At 57.5% G+C, this 17248-nt stretch overlaps 3 protein-coding genes across 6 annotated transcripts in view; 2 read left to right on the top strand and 1 right to left on the bottom strand.

The window, feature by feature from the left end:
- CDKN2D (cyclin dependent kinase inhibitor 2D) overlaps positions 1-1855 on the top strand; it is a 2606-nt gene extending 751 nt beyond the window's left edge. The window contains exon 3 of the mRNA XM_040449882.1: positions 897-1855. Coding sequence (XP_040305816.1) covers positions 897-1256 — 360 coding nt within the window. The 3' untranslated portion in view covers positions 1257-1855. The remainder of the gene's footprint in view (positions 1-896) is intronic.
- A 440-nt stretch (positions 1856-2295) lies between these two features.
- KRI1 (KRI1 homolog) lies at positions 2296-10916 on the top strand. Of its 3 annotated transcripts, none has more exons than XM_040449873.1 (19): positions 2296-2429; positions 2542-2615; positions 3392-3497; positions 3862-3970; positions 4231-4285; positions 4365-4411; positions 4707-4803; positions 4895-4972; positions 5236-5366; positions 5917-6043; positions 6151-6246; positions 6336-6506; positions 7564-7639; positions 7740-7831; positions 7911-8034; positions 8121-8251; positions 9160-9224; positions 9330-9428; positions 10027-10916. In XM_040449873.1, exons 1-19 carry the CDS (start codon positions 2336-2338, stop codon positions 10364-10366), a joined length of 2112 nt encoding a protein of 703 aa, XP_040305807.1. In that variant the 5' UTR covers positions 2296-2335; the 3' UTR covers positions 10367-10916. The 3 variants fall into 3 exon arrangements, with proteins under 3 accessions (XP_040305807.1, XP_040305805.1, XP_040305806.1); XM_040449871.1 differs by having other exon boundaries at positions 4362-4411; XM_040449872.1 differs by having other exon boundaries at positions 2336-2429; positions 4362-4411; positions 7743-7831; positions 10027-10366.
- ATG4D (autophagy related 4D cysteine peptidase) lies at positions 10565-17241 on the bottom strand. Of its 2 annotated transcripts, XM_040449879.1 has the most exons (10): positions 16934-17238; positions 16300-16383; positions 16045-16218; positions 15482-15758; positions 15343-15407; positions 13054-13184; positions 12089-12167; positions 11936-12012; positions 11733-11852; positions 10565-11125 (listed from the first exon to the last, which is right to left on the bottom strand). In XM_040449879.1, exons 1-10 carry the CDS (start codon positions 17163-17165, stop codon positions 10943-10945), a joined length of 1422 nt encoding a protein of 473 aa, XP_040305813.1. In that variant the 5' UTR covers positions 17166-17238; the 3' UTR covers positions 10565-10942. The 2 variants fall into 2 exon arrangements, with proteins under 2 accessions (XP_040305813.1, XP_040305814.1); XM_040449880.1 differs by lacking the exon at positions 12089-12167 and having other exon boundaries at positions 11011-11125; positions 16934-17241.
- Positions 17242-17248: the final 7 nt, after the last annotated feature.

Raw genomic sequence — 17248 nt, 5'->3', positions numbered from 1 at the left:
CTTGATGTCTACTTTCGTGGGTGGGTGGTGGATGGAGTTAGGTTGGGGGAGGGGAGGACTTTCCATCTTCTCTGGAGGATTTCTTGTTTTCTGGGTGCAGAGGATTAATTTTCCCTGGGGAGGTTCTTATTCCGCGATGTGAGAGCAGCTTCTTTGGATCCCGGCTTCATAGGACTGGCTCTTGTTTCTTGGAACTTCTGTGGGGGGATCCAATCACTGGAAGGAGGGATTCATGTTTCCAGGGGTTCCCTATTTTCTGGAGGGTTCTCTGCGATATATCCAGTTATTTGGGTAACTCTCCATTCCTGTTTTGGGTTTTTTGTGTGTGTGTTTGTTTGTTTCCAGATTCCTAGTATATTAAGGGAAGTCCTAAGTGGGGCACAGTTACACGTTGCATGGGCATCCTTATTCCCTGGGGGGCATTTTACAGGGGGAACCCTATTTCTTCAGGGCAAGTACCCTGGGGTTTCAAATTCCCTGGGCATCTTCCCTTGAGTTTGCTATCCAAGTTCTTTGGAGCAGTTCTCATTCTAAGAGGCCTATTTCTGGGGGTGGGGGAGGAGGGGTCATATTTCCTAGCGATTTCCCATATGGGATGGGGCATATCTCTGCTTCCTTGGGGAGGGTCTTAGGTTTCTCGAACGTTTCCTTGGAGGCTATTCCCTACGTGGTTTTCTTATCCTTAGGGGGGTGACCAGTTTCTTCGGGGTCCCTATTCCAAGGAGACGTCTTTCTCTGGGGTATCAAACAACCGCCTGAGAGCTTGTGTTCCCTGGTGTGTCCCCATTCTTTAGAAAAGCTCTAGTGTTCCCTATTCTTGAATGACCCCTCTCTACAGTGACCCCTTTTCCTGGAACCTTTCCCTTGAGGACCCCTCACTCTCTGCCCCCACACAGGTCATGATGTTTGGAAGCTCCACCATTGCGTTGGAACTTCTCAAGCAAGGTGCCAGCCCCAATGTCCAGGACACCTCCGGCACCACTCCAGCCCATGATGCGGCACGCACTGGATTCCTGGACACCCTGAAGGTTTTGGTAGAGCATGGTGCTGATGTCAACGTGCCTGACGGCACCGGGGCACTCCCCATCCATCTGGCGGTGCGAGAGGGCCACACCGCTGTGGTCAGCTTCCTGGCTTCTGAGTCTGATCTCCATCACAGGGACGCCAGGGGGCTCACACCCCTGGAGCTGGCACAGGGGATAGGGGCCCAGGATCTCATGGACATACTGCAGGGGCACTCGGTGGTACTGCTGTGACCCGGGGCGCCCACTGCAGCAACCGGACCCAACAGGGTTCTGTGTCAAAAGAGGAGGAAAGAAACACTTTCTCCCCTCACTCCTTCTGCCCCCTGTCAAAAGGGGAGGGGCACCAGTTTGTGGCTTGTTGGTGTTGATTTGTGGGGTGTGTGTGTTTGAGGGACATTTCTCATTTGTTTTTCTCACCCCTTTTGATGTGTTGGGCAGAGAAGGGCTCCTGCAGGCAACAGCCATCTAAACGGTTCAGTTTTCTCTGCGCCTCAGATTGCTGGGGCTGCAGACGCCCAAGGGCAGAGCGTTTAAAGCCCCAGCCCGAGTGAGGTCATCGCTTCCAGGGCTCCTGGAACCTGGCGACCTTGGCTAGCTGTACCCAGAGACAGACCTCAAATGTGCACACTGCTTTCAAGCATGGGGGGAGGGGGGAGTGTTTAAAATCAATAGAAGGGTAGTATGAGTTCATATTTTGTTGGAAACTTGTTTTTCAGTCTCTTGTACAGCGTTAAAAAAAGATTCTATTTATTAAGCTTTATGGAAAAATATTGTTGTGTGATAATTTAATGTTTTTACCCATTAAATTAAGACTTGTGCATGATCACAGAGCTGGTGGCTTCTGATTTTTGAGTCTGCGATGGAGAGTCGCACGTCCAGTATGTTTGTGGGGGGTGGGCACGGGGGTCGCATATCGTGGATACTTTGGGGGAGGGGAGAGAGTGGTAATTCCCAGGGTGACAGAGGTGAGTGTGCTGGGTGGGGCAGCGGTTTACGCTGTCGGAACGGAAGGGAGGCAGGAAACCGCGAGTGGAGAAAGGGCCCCCAGATGTCAGCTGGGTGCCGGGAGCCCCGGAGTGGTGGGGGGGGGGAGGGGGGGCGATGGCTGTAGTCTGACCCACAGAGGCGTGACCCGCGGGCGGGGACTGCGGTCGGGTGGCGTAAGGGATCCCGGAAAGACTGGGGGAGGGATTAGGGGCGGCCTGCGAGGCTCCGCCTCCTTTAGGGCCTGCCGAGGCTGGGGCTGAGGGTAGCCCCACCCCCTTGGGGGACACTCGCCACACGCGTGCGCAGTGGGTCGCAGAGCCGCCATGCCGGAACCGCGCGGGTCGTCACCCCTTCGGGTAAACGCGGCGTTTGCCGCGCGGTACGGCCGCTACCGGGAGCGCGAGGAGCTGCAGCGGCGTGAGTGTGGGGCGCATGCGCGCGGGGCGGCGGCGCGGACAGGGTCGTCGGGAAGCGGGGATTGATCTGGTCTTCCAAGCTGATCTGTGAGGGGCTCTCATCTGCCCCGCAGTTAAAGATCGCTACGGGGACCGAGACAGCGGCGGCGACTCCAGCTCTGAGTCCGACTCTGGCGACGAGCGCGTGGTGAGCTTTCTCACTTCGGCCCCGTACTTTCGGGAAGATCCAAGCTCCCCACCGCACCCCTATCCTGATATGCAGAGGGTGGCTAGTCTCCAGCCCCCTTCCACCCTACGGGAGCGTCCAACCTCCTTTTTCTAATCCCATGGACGACACACAGCGCCCTCCCCATCCCCACGGGGTGGCCCAATGCCCCCCTACTTCCTCTCTCTCGCCACGCACGATCCACCTGCCCATCCTGATGTGAGGAGCGACGGCTGTGTCCATTTCCTCATCCCCAAGAATTTAACCATTTGTCAGTCCCCGAAGTGGGACATCTCTTTGCCACATGGGACGCTCGGCCTCTCACATCAGCCCTGATCTTCGGGGCCTCGCTGTGCAACCCAGCCCCTGCTTGCTGTCCCACACATGCGCCCTCTCTGCTCACCTGCCCCGCTGTCAATCCTTTGTCCTTAGGAAGTATCCTCCCCTTGCCCGCCCCCTTCCCCTGTTTCAGATCCTGTACCTGTGTGGCCTGCCCCTGCCCACCCCCAAAAGGCGCCCTCTTCCTCCTCCACCTCTTTGCTGTCTTCCAACCTCCCCTCATACCCACCCTGGAGCCCCCTACCTGCCTCTGTCTAGCTGGATCCCTTCTCCAGCCTCCTAATGTATACCCCTCCCTCCACCCTAATTTCCACAGGCTCACAGCCCACCTGCCCCTCTTACTTAGTGTCCCCTAGCCTCCACCAAGTCTCTCCCCATCTCCTTTCTGAAGTCTGTTCCTGATCCTTTTCATGCCTTAGGAATTTGATCCCCAGCAAGAACGTGACTTTTACAGGACTCTCTCCCTGTTGAAGAAGAAGGACCCCCGCATTTACCAGAAAGATGCCACCTTCTATCAGAGAACAGGTCTGGGGCTGCTCATCCCTACGGCCCAGGCTCCCCACTGCCTTACTGGCTTTTGTGACTACTTAATGAACCCTTATATGTTATATGTTCTAGGTCTACAGTGCATAGCAGAGTGTTTTAAGTTATTACTTGCTGTTAGTAACAACTGTGTGCTTAGCACTGTTCAGAGCATGAATTACTCACTGAATGAGCGTAGCCAGCTACTACTGATGTAGTATAAGTGTGATACCTGTCTCACAGCTGGGAACTGGTGGCTCGGGGATTTGAAACCTTGGGGGTGTCCTGGCCCAAGCCCTGTGAGATTCTCTGCCTGGGAAAGGAAGGGGGCTGTGAGTGATGGCAGATGTCTCTGGCAACCCGATAGTATCCTCCTCGGAGAGTGAGGAAGCGCCAGCAGCCAAGGAGAAACAAAAGAAGATGCGGCCCATGTACCTGAAGGACTACGAAAGGAAGGTTATCTTGGAGAAAGAAGGGTGAGGAGAGACCTTGACTCCCCACCGTCCCCCCACAGTCTTCCCAGGGCAGGCAGACAGGCACATGGGAGTCTTAGAAGCAAGGGTGGAAAGAAGCTGGCGGAGACTCACCAGGATTGAGGGAACCCCAGAGAACAGCATCGTCAGTGACTCACCTGTACCCCACTGCCCCCCAACTGCTGCTCTAACAGCTGCCCGCCCCATAGGGACAGACGAGCCATGGGGAGTCTGTTCTGAAAGCCCCATTCTTCCTTGCGCAGCAAATATATCGATGAGGAAAATTCAGATGAGGAGACCTCCAATCAGAGATTCCAGGTAGGTGGGGTGGAGGCCTGGTCGGGGGCTGAGGGGCTTGGGGCTGGGCCTGAGGCCTGTGTCACTCTCTCTGCAGCAGATCTCGTCAAAAAGTTACGCAGAAGAGCAGAAACAGCTCAAGGAAAGGTGAGCCTGGGCGGATTGAATGGCCAAATGGATAGGACTGAGGCCACAGGATCGGACAGGCCTGGGTTCAAATCCAGCTGTGGTACTTCATGGCTGTGTGCCCTTGGGCACGTCACTTAGTCTTTCCGTGCCTCCGTTTCTCCATCTGTTAAATGGGGTTGACGATGCTCCCTGGGTCACAGTACTGCTCTGAGCTTGTTGTGGAGGGCTCAGGACTCCGTAAATGGGGTTAATGCTGGGACTGTGGGCAGAGACCAGCCTGCATATCCTGAGGCTTATTCTCTCACGTGGGCAGCTTCCGGGCTTTTGTGGAAGACAGCGAGAGTGAGGACAGTGCCGGGGAGGGTGGCTCCGGGTTGCTGCAGAAACGCGCTAAAACCAGGGAGGAGAAGGTAAGTGCTGGGGCCTGGATGGACCGAGGTGGGGGGGGGGTGCTGCTGACAGGAAGGGGTCCCCAGACCCTCCGTGCTGGTCTACCCTCAGGCCCAGGAGGATGCGGACTACGTGGAGTGGCTGAAGGGGCAGAAGGAGATTCACCACACTGATACCCTGCAAGAACTGGTGAGTTCTCGTGTCTATACCGTTTCCAGCCTTTTTCTGGAAACGAATCCTTGAGGGAGTAGTCAAGAGCACCTAGTCTGAAGGTGGGGTGTGCCCCTCTCTGGGCGCCAGTTTCTATTTCTATAAAATGGGGATTATCCCCTCGAGTTTACAGGCTGGCCGTGAAGTGTCAGTTACTTAAATCTACATGGTGTCCATGCCTACCTCCTTCCCGGCCCACAAGTCCCTGACCTGTGTCCTGTCTGCCCCCACCACCCCCCCAGACCCACCTCAAAGAATATTGGAACGACCCAGAGCTAGATGAAGGCGAGCGGTTCCTGCGAGATTATATTCTTAACAAACACTATGAGGAGGAGGAGGAGGGCGAGGAGGAAGAAGAGGAGGAGGAGGAAGCGTGAGTAACCATGTCCCCCAGGGGCCTGGAGCCAAGCCAGCCAGAAAGCAAAGGGCACCGGCTGTTTACTTTTTTGCACAGACGGTAGCAGAGGTCTTGTTCTGTGAGGAAGAGCGGTGGGGCGAGGGGCATGGGGTCTGGAGCTAGGTGGCCTTGTCGTTAGACATTGTCCCCGGGTTCCCCATCTGTCAAATGGGGGTGCCTCGAAAGTAGGGATCTTTTTTGAAGTTGGTTTATTTATTTTGAGAGAGGAGAGAGAGAGGGAGAGGGAGGGAGTGTGCACACAGGCCGCAGAGGGGCAGACAGAGGGATTGAGAGAGGTTCCTAAGCCGGTTCTGCGCGGTCAGCACAGAGCCCGATGTGGGGCTCGAACTCACGAACCGTAAGATCATGACCTGAGCCGAAATCAAGAGTCGGACGCTTAACCAACCAAACCACCCTGGTGCCCCAGAAGTGGGGTTCTTAGGAGAAGGCAATGAGTTCACGCAGCTAGTACACAGGAGTGCAGGGGCTCGGCTGACCCCCAGCCCTGCCCCATCTCGTCCCTCAGGGGCCCCAGCCTCCCCGTCCAGCTGGCCGTGGATGATTCCTCGGATGAGGGGGAGCTGTTTCTGAAGAAGCAGGAGGACTTTGAGCACAAGTACAACTTCCGCTTCGAGGAGCCGGACTCGGCCTTGGTGCGTGGCCAGGGCGGGCGCCGAGCAGGACCCGGACCTTGGGGCCCAGGCCGGGAGAGCCCAGAATCATCTCTGTGGCCCTTTCTGGGCTCCCTTGCTGCCCACAGGTCAAGACCTACCCTCGAAGCATCGCGTCCTCTGTGCGCCGCAAGGACGGGCGCAGGAAGGAGCGGAGAGAGGAGACGAGGGAGCGAAAGAAGAGGGTGAGTGTGGGGCTGTCAGGCTGGGGAGGGCTGCCAGCCCTGCGGGGAGAGCCCACGCCCTCCCTCTCTCCCTGGCCTGTCACCCGCAGGAGAAAGCGAAGAAGCAGGAGGAGCTCAAGCAGCTGAAGAACCTGAAGAGGAAGGAGATCCTGGCCAAGCTGGAGAGGCTGCGGCAGGTCACAGGCAATGAGACACTGGGCTTCGAGGAGAAGGACCTGGAGGACGACTTTGATCCTACCCAGCATGACCAGCTCATGCAGGTGCGGCCCCTGCACCCCACCCTCGCCACGCAGTGCTTGGGACAGGGCTCTGGAATCAGTGGTTGTTTCCCGGCTGTGTGACCTGTGAGAAGTGACTCGATCTCTCTGAGCGTGTGTCCCTGTCTGCAAAGTGAGCTCAGCCATACCGTCTACCTCAGGGCTGTTGTCACGACAGCCCAAGAGGAGTACGTGTAAACATTGGTAATGCTCAAGGAACGGGGTAGCTGTGTTTCCTTTCGTCTTGTTGCCATTGATGTTTATTGTTGGGTTAGAGGGGACATAGTGTCTGTCAGGCCATGGAAACAGGCGATAGGGCCTTATGAGGAAAGCAGCGGGGACCCCGGGAGCCCCAAAGAGGCCCCCGACCAAGCCTCGGAGGCCAGGGAAGGAGACTGAGGACACGTAGGCTTCAGTTTCCTCAGTAGAATGGAGGTAGTTTCTGTCCCTTGGGGTGTTTGTGAGAATGCAGCAAGATGCAGCCCAGCATTGGGCATACAGTAGGGGCTTAATAAGTGACACCGTAAGCAATACCTGCCTCTGCCGGGTGCCCACTGGGTGCTGGGGTTCCAGCAAGGGCCCAACGGCCTCGGAGCTCATGTAACGGCGAGAGCCAGTCTGATGGTCACTGAGCATCAGGCGACATAGTGGTCGCTGCTCTCCCAGAGCTCCCAGTCTGATGGCAGGCACTTACCTGTACAGTGAGTGCCCCCAGGGATCAGAGTGGTGATGGGCGGTGTGCAGGGGGAGGTGGGGTATTCAGGGAGTCCCTGATCGGCTTTGGCAGGTGTGGTGGTGAGCGGGTTGAGGGCAGGCAGCGGAGACCGGAGGCCCGAGCAGCAGTTAGGCAGCCGGGGAGCGGGTACTGCAGGCGCAAAGGCCTGTGGGAGGGAAAGAACTGCGGCTCGTTGGAACAGAATCAGGGGGATTGGGGCCTTGGGGGGCCTGGGCACACCGGCAGCAGCTAGGCCTTGAGGGTGCTGGGAGCCATGTAAGGTGCAGGAATGAAACTGTCTGGGGGGAGAGGCCTTACTGATCCCTCCTGGCTCTGACCCCACAGAGATGTTTTGGGGACGAGTACTATGGCACCACGGAGGAGGAGAAGCCGCAATTTGAGGAAGAGGAAGGGCTTGAAGGTGAGGTCACGGGGGGGGGGGGGGGGCACCAGCTGGGGGAGTGGCTGGGTCTCAAGTCCAAAGTCCCACCCTGACCCCCCTACCCTGTCTCCTTTGGAAGCAGATGACTGGAACTGGGACACATGGGCTGGGCCCGAGCAGGGTGGAGCTTGGAGCCAGCAGGAACCGCACTGCGAGGACCCCGACTTCAATGTAGGTGCCCAGGGTGGAGGGGGACCTGGGGGTGTGTGGGGTCCCCCCGGGGGCTGGCCTGACTTTTGCATCTTGGCAGATGGATGCTGACTATGACCCCAGCCAGCCGCGGAAAAAGCGGCGCGAGGCCCCCTTGACAGGCAAGAAGCGCAAGTCGCCCTTCGCCACGGCGGTGGGGCAGGAAAAGCCCGTGTTCAACCCTGGTGAGGCCCGGGCTGCTGGCGGGGGGGCGGGCAGGGGCTCCGCGGGACCCGGCACACCCTGGCAGCCTGGCTCCCTCCCCTCACAGGAGACAAGACGTTCGAGGAGTACCTGGATGAGTATTACCGGCTGGACTACGAGGACATCATTGACGATCTGCCCTGTCGCTTTAAGTACCGCACCGTGGTTCCCTGCGACTTCGGGCTGAGCACCGAGGAGGTGAGGCCCCAGGGGGTGCCCGGCACAGGGGCAGGGGGTGCCCCGGGGGCAAGAGGGAGTGTGGACCCCGCAGAGGTTGCAACACCCCTGCTCCCTCACCTTGAAAACAAGAGGTGTGTTAGCGCTAACAACACGAGTAATGTCACCTGCCTCCAGCGGCTGTGCCCACAGACACCCCTGTAAATAGTACTTTCCATTCTGTCACCGTATGTCTGCAGTTGGGTGACCCTGGAAACAGATGGCCTGGATTCAAATCTTGCTTTGGTCACTCACCAGCTGTGTGACCTAGAATGCTGTGCCTCAGTTTCCCCACTTAAAACGGGCCTAATAACAGGCCCACCTTGTGGCTACGGAGGTGAAATGAACGTGTGTGGCTCTCGGAATGGCATTTGTCCCTCAGCCATGTGGCTGTGGGTGCTTGACTGTGCATGGCCTGCAAAGCCAACGTTTATGGAGCTCATACCATCTGCATTTACTCAATCTGAATAGTTTCTAAGGGGCTTGCCCACCTTGTAGATGAGGAAACCGAGGCCTGGAGCTGGGAGGCTGGGCCTCATCTATAATTTGCACACCCGGTCATTAGCAGAGACCCTTGCCCTGTTCTGAGGCTGCTGGGACCCCTGGACCCCCAAACTGGGATCTTAAATCAGCCGCTCCGTGGCCGTGTGACTACGGCAAGGATCTCCTTGATGGGCCTCAGTTTCCCCATCTGATGTCCCCTGCCAAAGACCTCTGGTGGCCTCCGCAGAAATCAGTCCTCTCCCGCTATGGTGACATCCTGCTGAACTTGGGAGGAGCGTTACCCTGCTTTGAACAGTGAGGTGGCTAAGGCTCCGAGAGAGCCAGGCCGCCTATACCCCCCGACCCAGGGCTCAAACAGTAGGACCCCACCCTCCCTCCCTGTGTAGATCCTCGCTGCTGATGACAAAGAGCTGAACCGGTGGTGCTCCCTGAAGAAGACCTGCATGTACAGGTGACAGGTCGGGGCTGGGCCGGGTGTCCTGGGGGGGGGGGGGGGAGGGGGCACGGGTCCCTCCCAGAGCATCGGGCAATAGGCCTATCTGCTGGGCATCCGCAGGTCAGAGCAAGAGGAGTTGCAGGACAAGAGGGCATACAGCCAGAAGGCCCAGAACTCCTGGAAGAAGAGGCAGATCTTCAAGTCACTTTGCCCAGAGGGGTGAGTGTCACTGGCTGGAGGAGGGCGGGCTCAGGAGCCAGCTGGGCCTGGGTTCGAGTCTTGCTCCGTCAGCCATTTTGCTGCATGGCCCTGGGAATGGGGCTTCCTTTCTCTGATACCTGGGTTCAAATTCTGACTGGGCCACAGCTGTGTGACCTTGGGCAAGGCACGTGCCTTTTCTGGGCCTGTTTCTTCATTTTTAAAATGGGGGTCAAGATGGCTCATTTCTTATTGGGTTTTTGAGGATTAAGTGAATTCATTCATTTGAAGCGTTTAAAACAGAGTAAGTGCTATGTAGGTAGTGGTAGTATTAAGACCGTTATTTCCTGATCTATAAAGCAGGGGTGATAGGAGCTCACAGAGTTGATTTAAAGCTGAAATAAGCCCAGGTACCAGAATTATCAGCAATACAGTCCAGCCTCCGACTTCAGTAGAAAAGCCCCAGTTTTGGTGTCAGACTTGGGTTTGAATCTGAGGCAGGCCTCTGATTTGCTGCCTTGCTTCTCTGAACCTCTCCTTTCCTCATCTGTAAAATGGGAGATGTGTGCTCAGGAACAGGCCTGCCAGGCTTGGGCTGAGCCCCTGCTTTTCTCCTCAGGACGGAGACACTCACGGAAGCCACAGGGAAGCCACAGAGAGACAAAGCCGACCCTCCAGGGCAGCTGCTAGCACCTGATGGGGCCTGTGGGCAGCGGCCCCAGCCTGGGAGCCCCCCAGCACAGGAAGAGGCGGGTCCTGTGTCTCCCACCCAGAAGCCAGTCCCCCACAGGCGGAGGAGGGGCAAGAAGGCGCGTCTCCTGGGCCCCACCGTGACCCTGGGTGGCCGTGAGTTTAGCCGCCAGAGACTGCAGGCCTTTGGCCTCAACCCCAAACGGCTGCACTTCCGGCAGCTGGGCCGGCAGCGGAGGAAGCAACAGGGTCCCAAGAGCGGCCCCTGAGCTCCGGGGAGCAGGCAGGGGCCCTGGGGTTCCTCCCCTCCAATCAAGCTTGGGGACTGCGTAGACCCTGGTGTCTGCCTGTGGCCGAAGAAGTTGTGGAAGTGAGGCCTACCTAACACGCTTCCCCCAGCATCTCACCTTGAGACACGCCTCGGACCCCTTGGACCCCATCCCTTAAATGCTGGGCCCAGCCATAGCCACAGTCAAATTAAACGGCTTTATTAGCCCCCAGTGGCCACAGTTCCCCCCCTCCCCTACCCCCCCGTCCTTAGCAGGGTAGGGGCTTTGGGACCAGTGAGGGGCATGGGTGGTCCAGTGCAAACTACAGTACTTGAGTCAGGCCCTGAGTGGGTGTCCGGAAGCTCTCCCTCCCTGCCCTGTGAGGAGGGCCCAGCTGGCGGGAGGCCCATTGTCTGAATGGCCCCAGTCCAGAGCTTTCCTGGACTGGTCTCAGCTGCACTTGTCAAGGGAGTGAGAAGGGGAAGACCCATCACCTCCCGATGTCAAGCTCCCACAACCCAGCATGACATAAATAAAAAAATAAATAGTGCACATCTTCTCCCCCAACCCCACCCGTCATAAAAACACAAAGTCGTCAGAACTTGGGCGTTTGGCCTTGAGGAGCCGCCCCGTGCGAGGGAGCCGCAGCGTCGGCTGGGAGAGCTGGGAGCAGAGGTCATCCAGGCTGTGGTCCTGAGCATGGCCCTCGGCCAGGGTGAACATGGGGTACCGCTCTGTGGCTGAGGAGCAGCTGAGGACCTGGAGGGGAGAGAGAGAGAGCGTGGCTTAGCTCCAAACCATGTTAATTATCCTATAATTATCCCAATAGGTATATTTATCAGGTGCTTCCTGAGCTCAGCTCCCATCCCTCCGGGCAATGGCCCAGCCCAGCCAATCAGCACCATCCATTCCCTGGCCCCAGTGATTGGCCCAGTGATGGATATACGGCCCAGTGTAACCAATGAACGGCAACCCTGCGATTTTTGCTGCATCTGCTGGGAAAGTGAGGCTTCCTTTCCACTGAACTGGGAGGTGGGTGCCCAGGAAGGCCGGTGGCTACCTTTTGACACTATTATAAGGGTAAAGCCCTGATGGGGCTGCAGAGCCAGGGGATGGGGAGAGGCCCCACCACTTGAGCTCACGGGGGCAGCTCAAGCAACAATGCTCCTCACTTCTCCTTTTATGCCCTTCTTTTGTCTAATTGGTCATAGCTGGGCGTTAGTAGCTTGGGGACAGGATAACCATCTTGACAACACAGCCTGCAAGCAGCGCCCCCTGCCCCGCCCGTGTCTGCTGGACTCAAGATCTCTGTTCCTCTTCCACTCCCTCCTTGCCCCTTGCCCCCCACCCTCCCCTCCTCGCTCACCCTGGTCAGCTCTGAGCAGAGCGTCTCAAACTCCTTCCGGTCTCCAGCATAGAACCCCACCGTACAGCTTGGGTCCATCTTGGCAAAGGCCATCTTTCGGGGTGAGGTGCAGTGGAAGGACTGGGGCACAAGACGTGGGAAGCTTAGGGCCCCGGCTCCCTCCACGTTCCCCAGCCCCACCCCAGGGATCCCAGCCTCCTCACCTCCAGGGGGAAGTCAGCCTGACTGACATCCACAGTGGGCTGGCAGTAGTGGGGGTCCAGGTAGAGCAGGAAGTCATCTGCAAGGGTGGAGGCATGAGAGGGGCTGGGGAGGGGTAAGGTGGGGCAGGATGGAGTGGGAAGGGGTGGGCCTACCCTGGTAGCCGATGAAGTACAGTGAATGCCGTGGCTTGCCCCCCATGATGCCCAGGCACAGCTCTGAACGCAGGAGCTCCTGCAGGGAGGAAAGGGGGTGGAGGAGTGTGCTTTGGGCAGGTGCTGTCAGAGACAGTCCCTTGAGAAACACTTAGCAAAAGCCCCAGCCTGTTCTCATGGAGCAGACCTTCTACTGTAGGAGACGAACAAGGAACAAGATGAGTAAGTTCTGTCGCCTCAGCGGGCAGTAACACTGGGAGAATAAAGGATGAAAGAGGGCTTTGCAATTTGAAATAAGGGGAATCAGAACGGCCTCACTAAAAGGTGCCATTTCAGCAAAGACCTGAATGAAGTAAGAGAGAGAGTTAGGAGTGTATCTCTACACAAAGAGCACTCCAAGCAGATGGAAGTGAGTGCAAAGGCCCTGGGGCAGGTGTGTTCTGAGAACAGTGGGGAAGGCCTGTGTGGTTGGGGCAGAGTGAACTGAGAAGGAGAGTGGGGGGCAGATGAGGTCAAGGAACAGGGACACAGTGCAAAGCCTTGCAGGCTGTAGGGACAATTCTGGCCTACATTCTGAGTGAAAACACCAGGGTTTTTCCGGCCTTGCCATTCCTTTTGCCTAGAGCACGCCTCTGCCTCCTCTCCTGCCCTGGCTGGAGAGGGGCTTTCCTAGGCTGCAGCCACCCCCGTCTGCCCTTCAGTGTTAGTTTTAGTCCCTCTAGAATCTACGGTGTAATGCCACAGCTGTCAGTGTGGTTTCAGATCCACTGTCTGACCTTCCCCACTCCCAGAGGGCACGAACGTTTGCCTGTTGGCCTCCAAGTCCCCAGCAGCTGGGACGGTGCTCGGCACATAGTAGGTGCTCGCAACCACTGAAGCAACAGATAGAGATGGGGGAAGCAGAAACACCCAAGCCGAGCTAACGAAGCCGGGGCAGTTCCCAGGGGAGGCTCGGTGGAACCTACCTTCACGCAGGGCACATACACAGGGTTGAGCGTCTCGCCACCCAGCCGCACCGGCACCAAGATGACCACAGACTTCCACTCAGCTGTGGGGTCCGGCCTGGCCACCAGGCGTGCCACATCTGCCTTGTACACTGGAAGGACGGCGCGGCAAGTCACGTTCTCGCCCACCCTTCAAGCCTCAGAGTGCGGCCCTCCCGAAGCCTACGCGGCCTCTCAGGGTCCTACTCCCGTCACCGGCAGAAAAGGATGTCTTTCTGGCGCCCCACCCACCCCAAATTCCCCCAGACAATCCCAGGGCCTCCAGGTAGGTGTCAACATCCCCATTTTACAGACAGGGCAATTGAGGCCCTGAGGTTTCGATGAAGAACAGAAAACCAGGAGGAGGCAGAGCACCTCCCCAGTTCCAGGCCTGGTTAGTCTTTACTTACTCAGAGCATGGGTTTGCCCAAATGGAAATGGCAACACCGAGCAGACTGCCCCTCAGCTGAATGTCCCTGTGTGTCCCTCCTCCTCGAGTCCAATCCGCTGGCCCCCATTCTCCCACTTCCTCCCTTACTGCTAAGTAAGCCCCTGCCTGGCTCCCAGAAAAGTGGATTCGACCCTTCTGGAAACGCAGCTGCTGTGGTCTGAATGCTTGTGTCTCCCCCCTCCAAAATTCAGATGTTGAAATTCTTTTTTTTTTTCTCTCTTTTTCAACGTTTATTTATTTTTGGGACAGAGAGAGACAGAGCATGAACGGGGGAGGGGCAGAGAGAGAGGGAGACACAGAATCGGAAACAGGCTCCAGGCTCTGAGCCATCAGCCCAGAGCCTGACGCGGGGCTCGAACTCACGGACCGCGAGATCGTGACCTGGCTGAAGTCGGACGCTTAACCGACTGCGCCACCCAGGCGCCCCTCAGATGTTGAAATTCTAATCCCCAGAGCGCCTGGGTGGCTCAGTCGGTTGAGCGTCCAGCTCTTGATTTCAGCTCGGGTCATGATCTTGCAGTCATGGGATAGAGTCATGCATCAGGTTCCATGCTGACACGGTGAGCCTGCTTGGGATTCTCTCTCTAGTCTCTCTGCCCCTCCCCCACTCGCACATACACATGCATTCTCTGTCAAAAATAAACATTAAAAAAAGTTGGGGGGGGGGGTGCCTGGGTGGCTCAGTGGGTTAAGCACCTGACTTCAACCCGGGTCATGATCTTACGGCTCGTGGGTTTGAGCCCCGCATCGGGCTTTGTGCTGTCAGCTCAGAGCCTGGAGCCTGCTTCCGATTCTGTGTCTCCCTCTCTCTCTGCCCCTCCCCTGCTTGCGCTCTGTCTCTCTCTCTTAAAAAATAAAATAAACATTAAAAAAAAAAAGAAGAAGAAGACAAAGACGGAGAAGAAATTCTAATCCCTAAGGCGGTGGTATTAAGAGGTGGGGCCTTTGGGAGGCGACTAGGTCATGAAGGTGGAATCCTCATGAATGGGATTAGTGTCTTTATAAAAAAGACCTGAGAGAGCCCCTTCCACCATGTGGACACAGCAAAATGAACCAGGAAGTGGGTGCCCACCAGACACTGAATCTGCTGATGTCCTGATCTTGGACTTCCCAGCCCCCAGAACTATGAAAATAAATTCCCGTTATTTAGAAGCCTCTATAGTCTGTGGCACTTCTGTTATAACAGCCCAAACAGAGTAAGATCGGGGTTGTCCGTGAAAATCAAACGTTGCCCAAATCTCTACAATTCTGCATAAAAACGTATAGGTTTTGTAGATTCCCTGATACCAATCCACCGAGGCTCCTATTAATAAAAACCCTATCTAAACTGATTTGGAGGAGGGCGCCTGGGTGGCTCAGTCAATTAAGTGGCTAACTTCAGCTCAGGTCAGGTTGGTGAGTTAGAGCCCCACGTCAGGCTGTGTGCTGACAGCTCAAAGCCTGGAGCCTGCTCAGATTCTGTGTCTGCCTCTCTCTCTGCCCCTCTCCCACTTGCACTCTGTCTCTCAAAAATAAATAAACATTAAAAAATTAATTAAAAAAATAATTCTTTAAGAATTATTTACAGAGTAGGAGTAAATTGGACCTGATGGAGGGAAGTCCTTATGTCCTTTATTCTATCACTTGTAGAGAAGCCCCTAAAGTTTCCTCTCCTGGTTCCAGAGGGAGTGGAGGGATCCTGAAGACCTTCCACTGTGTGGGCCTTGAATCCTTTCCAAGGGTCCCTCTGCCCCAGAACTGGTTTCAGCCTCTGAGGCAGGTTAAGTCCTAGCGACTGGCTCAGGGTGAGAACTCTGTGACCGTGGTTTCCGGTCTCTTACCTGTGCAGTCCTGAGAAACATACACCACCAGGCGGGTGACCTCTGAGCAGCTCTCCACAGCTTTCCTGGGGGTGAGAGGGAAGGCCTGAGTTCCTGGGGGAAACCCAGTGGTTCCCGTGTCCCCTGCAGCGGCCCTCACCTGAGTATGTGTGCCACCAGAGATGGCCCATACCAGTCACCCGCCTTCTTGCCTGAGCTCTGCCCAAGCTCCACCAGCCGGTGTAGACCAAAGGGGGCCTGGGGGTGGTCGGCGAACCAGGACACTATCTGCCGGTGCCGACGTTCCTGCTCCAGCTCGGGGGTGCCCTGGGCCCAGCGGGGGGGCATCCAGCGTGCAGGCCCGCGGTAACGGTTGGGAGAGGCCAACCCTGATGGCTCAGAGGGGCCCAGGCCTGAGGCCTCGGACCACGTCCAGTCTGGTGGGGATGGAGTACACAGTCAGACGGTGCCAGTGGGGGCCAAGCTTCCCATCAGCTCATGCTTTACGTACAATTCTAAGGCTCCCGAGACGCCACGTTTCCCAACAATTTTCCCATTCCTGCAACCTATTTGATAAACTCTCACACCCCCCTCAAAACCTACTCGGCACACAATCTAACTTAACTGTAAACTTGTTTACAAACAAGCCCAACACCGCTGCCCTGTGCCGCCCTGTGCCCTTGGCGCTGCACTCTGAGGGGGCCCTTCCCTTCCCCCACTCACCTCTGGGCAGGAAGTGCAGCAGCAGGCCCTGTGCCAGCATCATCTGCCCGCTGCGAAGCATGCATCCCCAGCCACAGTCCGAGGTCAGGCAGCCTCCAGCGAGGGGCGGGAAGTCCCGGCGGTAGGTGAGCCACAGGCGGGACACGAAATCCCGCTGGAAACGCTGGATGTCACCTGCGAGAGCAGGCTTGTCAGCTGCCGTCAGGAACAGCCTTGGGGGCCTCCCTCAACCGCGGACCGGGGCCACCAGCTCACCCTCGCTCTCGAAGCGGTAGCGGCGGCCACAGAGGTGGACGCTGGAGATCTTGCTAAAGCTGGTCCGGCTTTTGACTGCCCAGCCTGGGGGGGGGAGACGTGGGTGGGGCAGCACCCAGCGACTTGAAGCACCTGCTTCACAGCAACAGCGCTTCTACTCCCCGGTCTGTGAAACGGAGACCATCCTAGGTCCTATCTCAGGGCTGGCACGGGGAAATCCATGCCACACTCCTCTCGGAGGGAGGCAGGGACCGTAGTAACGGCCACGTGAGTGTTTGCCATTAATTCGGGACGAATAAAGCGGTTCTGATTATTGTATCCGTTTTACAGAGGGGAAAAATGAAGGCACAGCAGAGCAAAGAAACCTTGCCCAGGGTCACACGGGAATGGAGACTTGAAAACACATTCCTTTTGGACCTGCTGCAGGTCCGCCCGGGGCAGGGCAGGACAGGACAGGGCGGGGGACCCACAGGTGACTCACAAGAGGCGAGCAAAGGGTGGAACACTCGGAGGGCCAGCGTCTGGTTCTCCTGGACTCCCACCGACCTCGAGCACCCCCCCCCTCCCCCGCCAAGCCCAACCCCCGGCTGGCTCCTATCTCAGAACACAACCCCCGGGCCCGCCCCCTCCTCACCGTACTTGACGTTGTTCCAGGCCGTCAGGAACTTCGCCTTAAACTTGTCCACCTCGTCCGGCTCCCCAGGGGCGGTCCCGGGCGAGCCAAGAGCCGGGCCGCTGGCTCCAGAGGGCCCCAGGCCGTTGGGGTCCGGGACTCGGGGGCCCCGCGGCCTGCGGCCCTCGGGGCGGCGCGCGTCCTCCGGGCTCCCGCTCCGGTATTGCGCGGCGGCCGGCGACACGGAGTTCATGGGCGCGCCGGGAGGGCGGACGGAGGGCCCAGGTGGGGGCCGCGCGCGAGCGCCCGGGGTGGGGGCCGGGCCGCGGCGCCCAC

This window comes from Herpailurus yagouaroundi, unplaced genomic scaffold, assembly GCF_014898765.1.
Source record: "Herpailurus yagouaroundi ecotype Mexico unplaced genomic scaffold, PumYag 200, whole genome shotgun sequence".
NCBI classification, from domain to species: domain Eukaryota; kingdom Metazoa; phylum Chordata; class Mammalia; order Carnivora; family Felidae; genus Herpailurus; species Herpailurus yagouaroundi.
Note: the sequence above shows the minus strand (reverse complement) of the source record. Positions and strands in the feature narration are given on the sequence as shown.

Excerpts from the sequence above, each read along its gene's own strand:
- KRI1 (XM_040449871.1), top strand. The coding sequence starts at position 2,336 with ATGCCGGAACCGCGCGGGTCGTCACCCCTTCGGGTAAACGCGGCGTTT. Across the intron at positions 4,973-5,235 it reads CTGATACCCTGCAAGAACTG|ACCCACCTCAAAGAATATTG; the intron begins GTGAGTTCTCGT and ends CCACCCCCCCAG. Across the intron at positions 8,252-9,159 it reads TCGGGCTGAGCACCGAGGAG|ATCCTCGCTGCTGATGACAA; the intron begins GTGAGGCCCCAG and ends CTCCCTGTGTAG.
- ATG4D (XM_040449879.1), bottom strand. The coding sequence starts at position 17,165 with ATGAACTCCGTGTCGCCGGCCGCCGCGCAATACCGGAGCGGGAGCCCG. Across the intron at positions 15,759-16,044 it reads GCTGCACTTCCTGCCCAGAG|ACTGGACGTGGTCCGAGGCC; the intron begins GTGAGTGGGGGA and ends CATCCCCACCAG. Across the intron at positions 15,408-15,481 it reads CTGGTGGCACACATACTCAG|GAAAGCTGTGGAGAGCTGCT; the intron begins GTGAGGGCCGCT and ends TCTCACCCCCAG.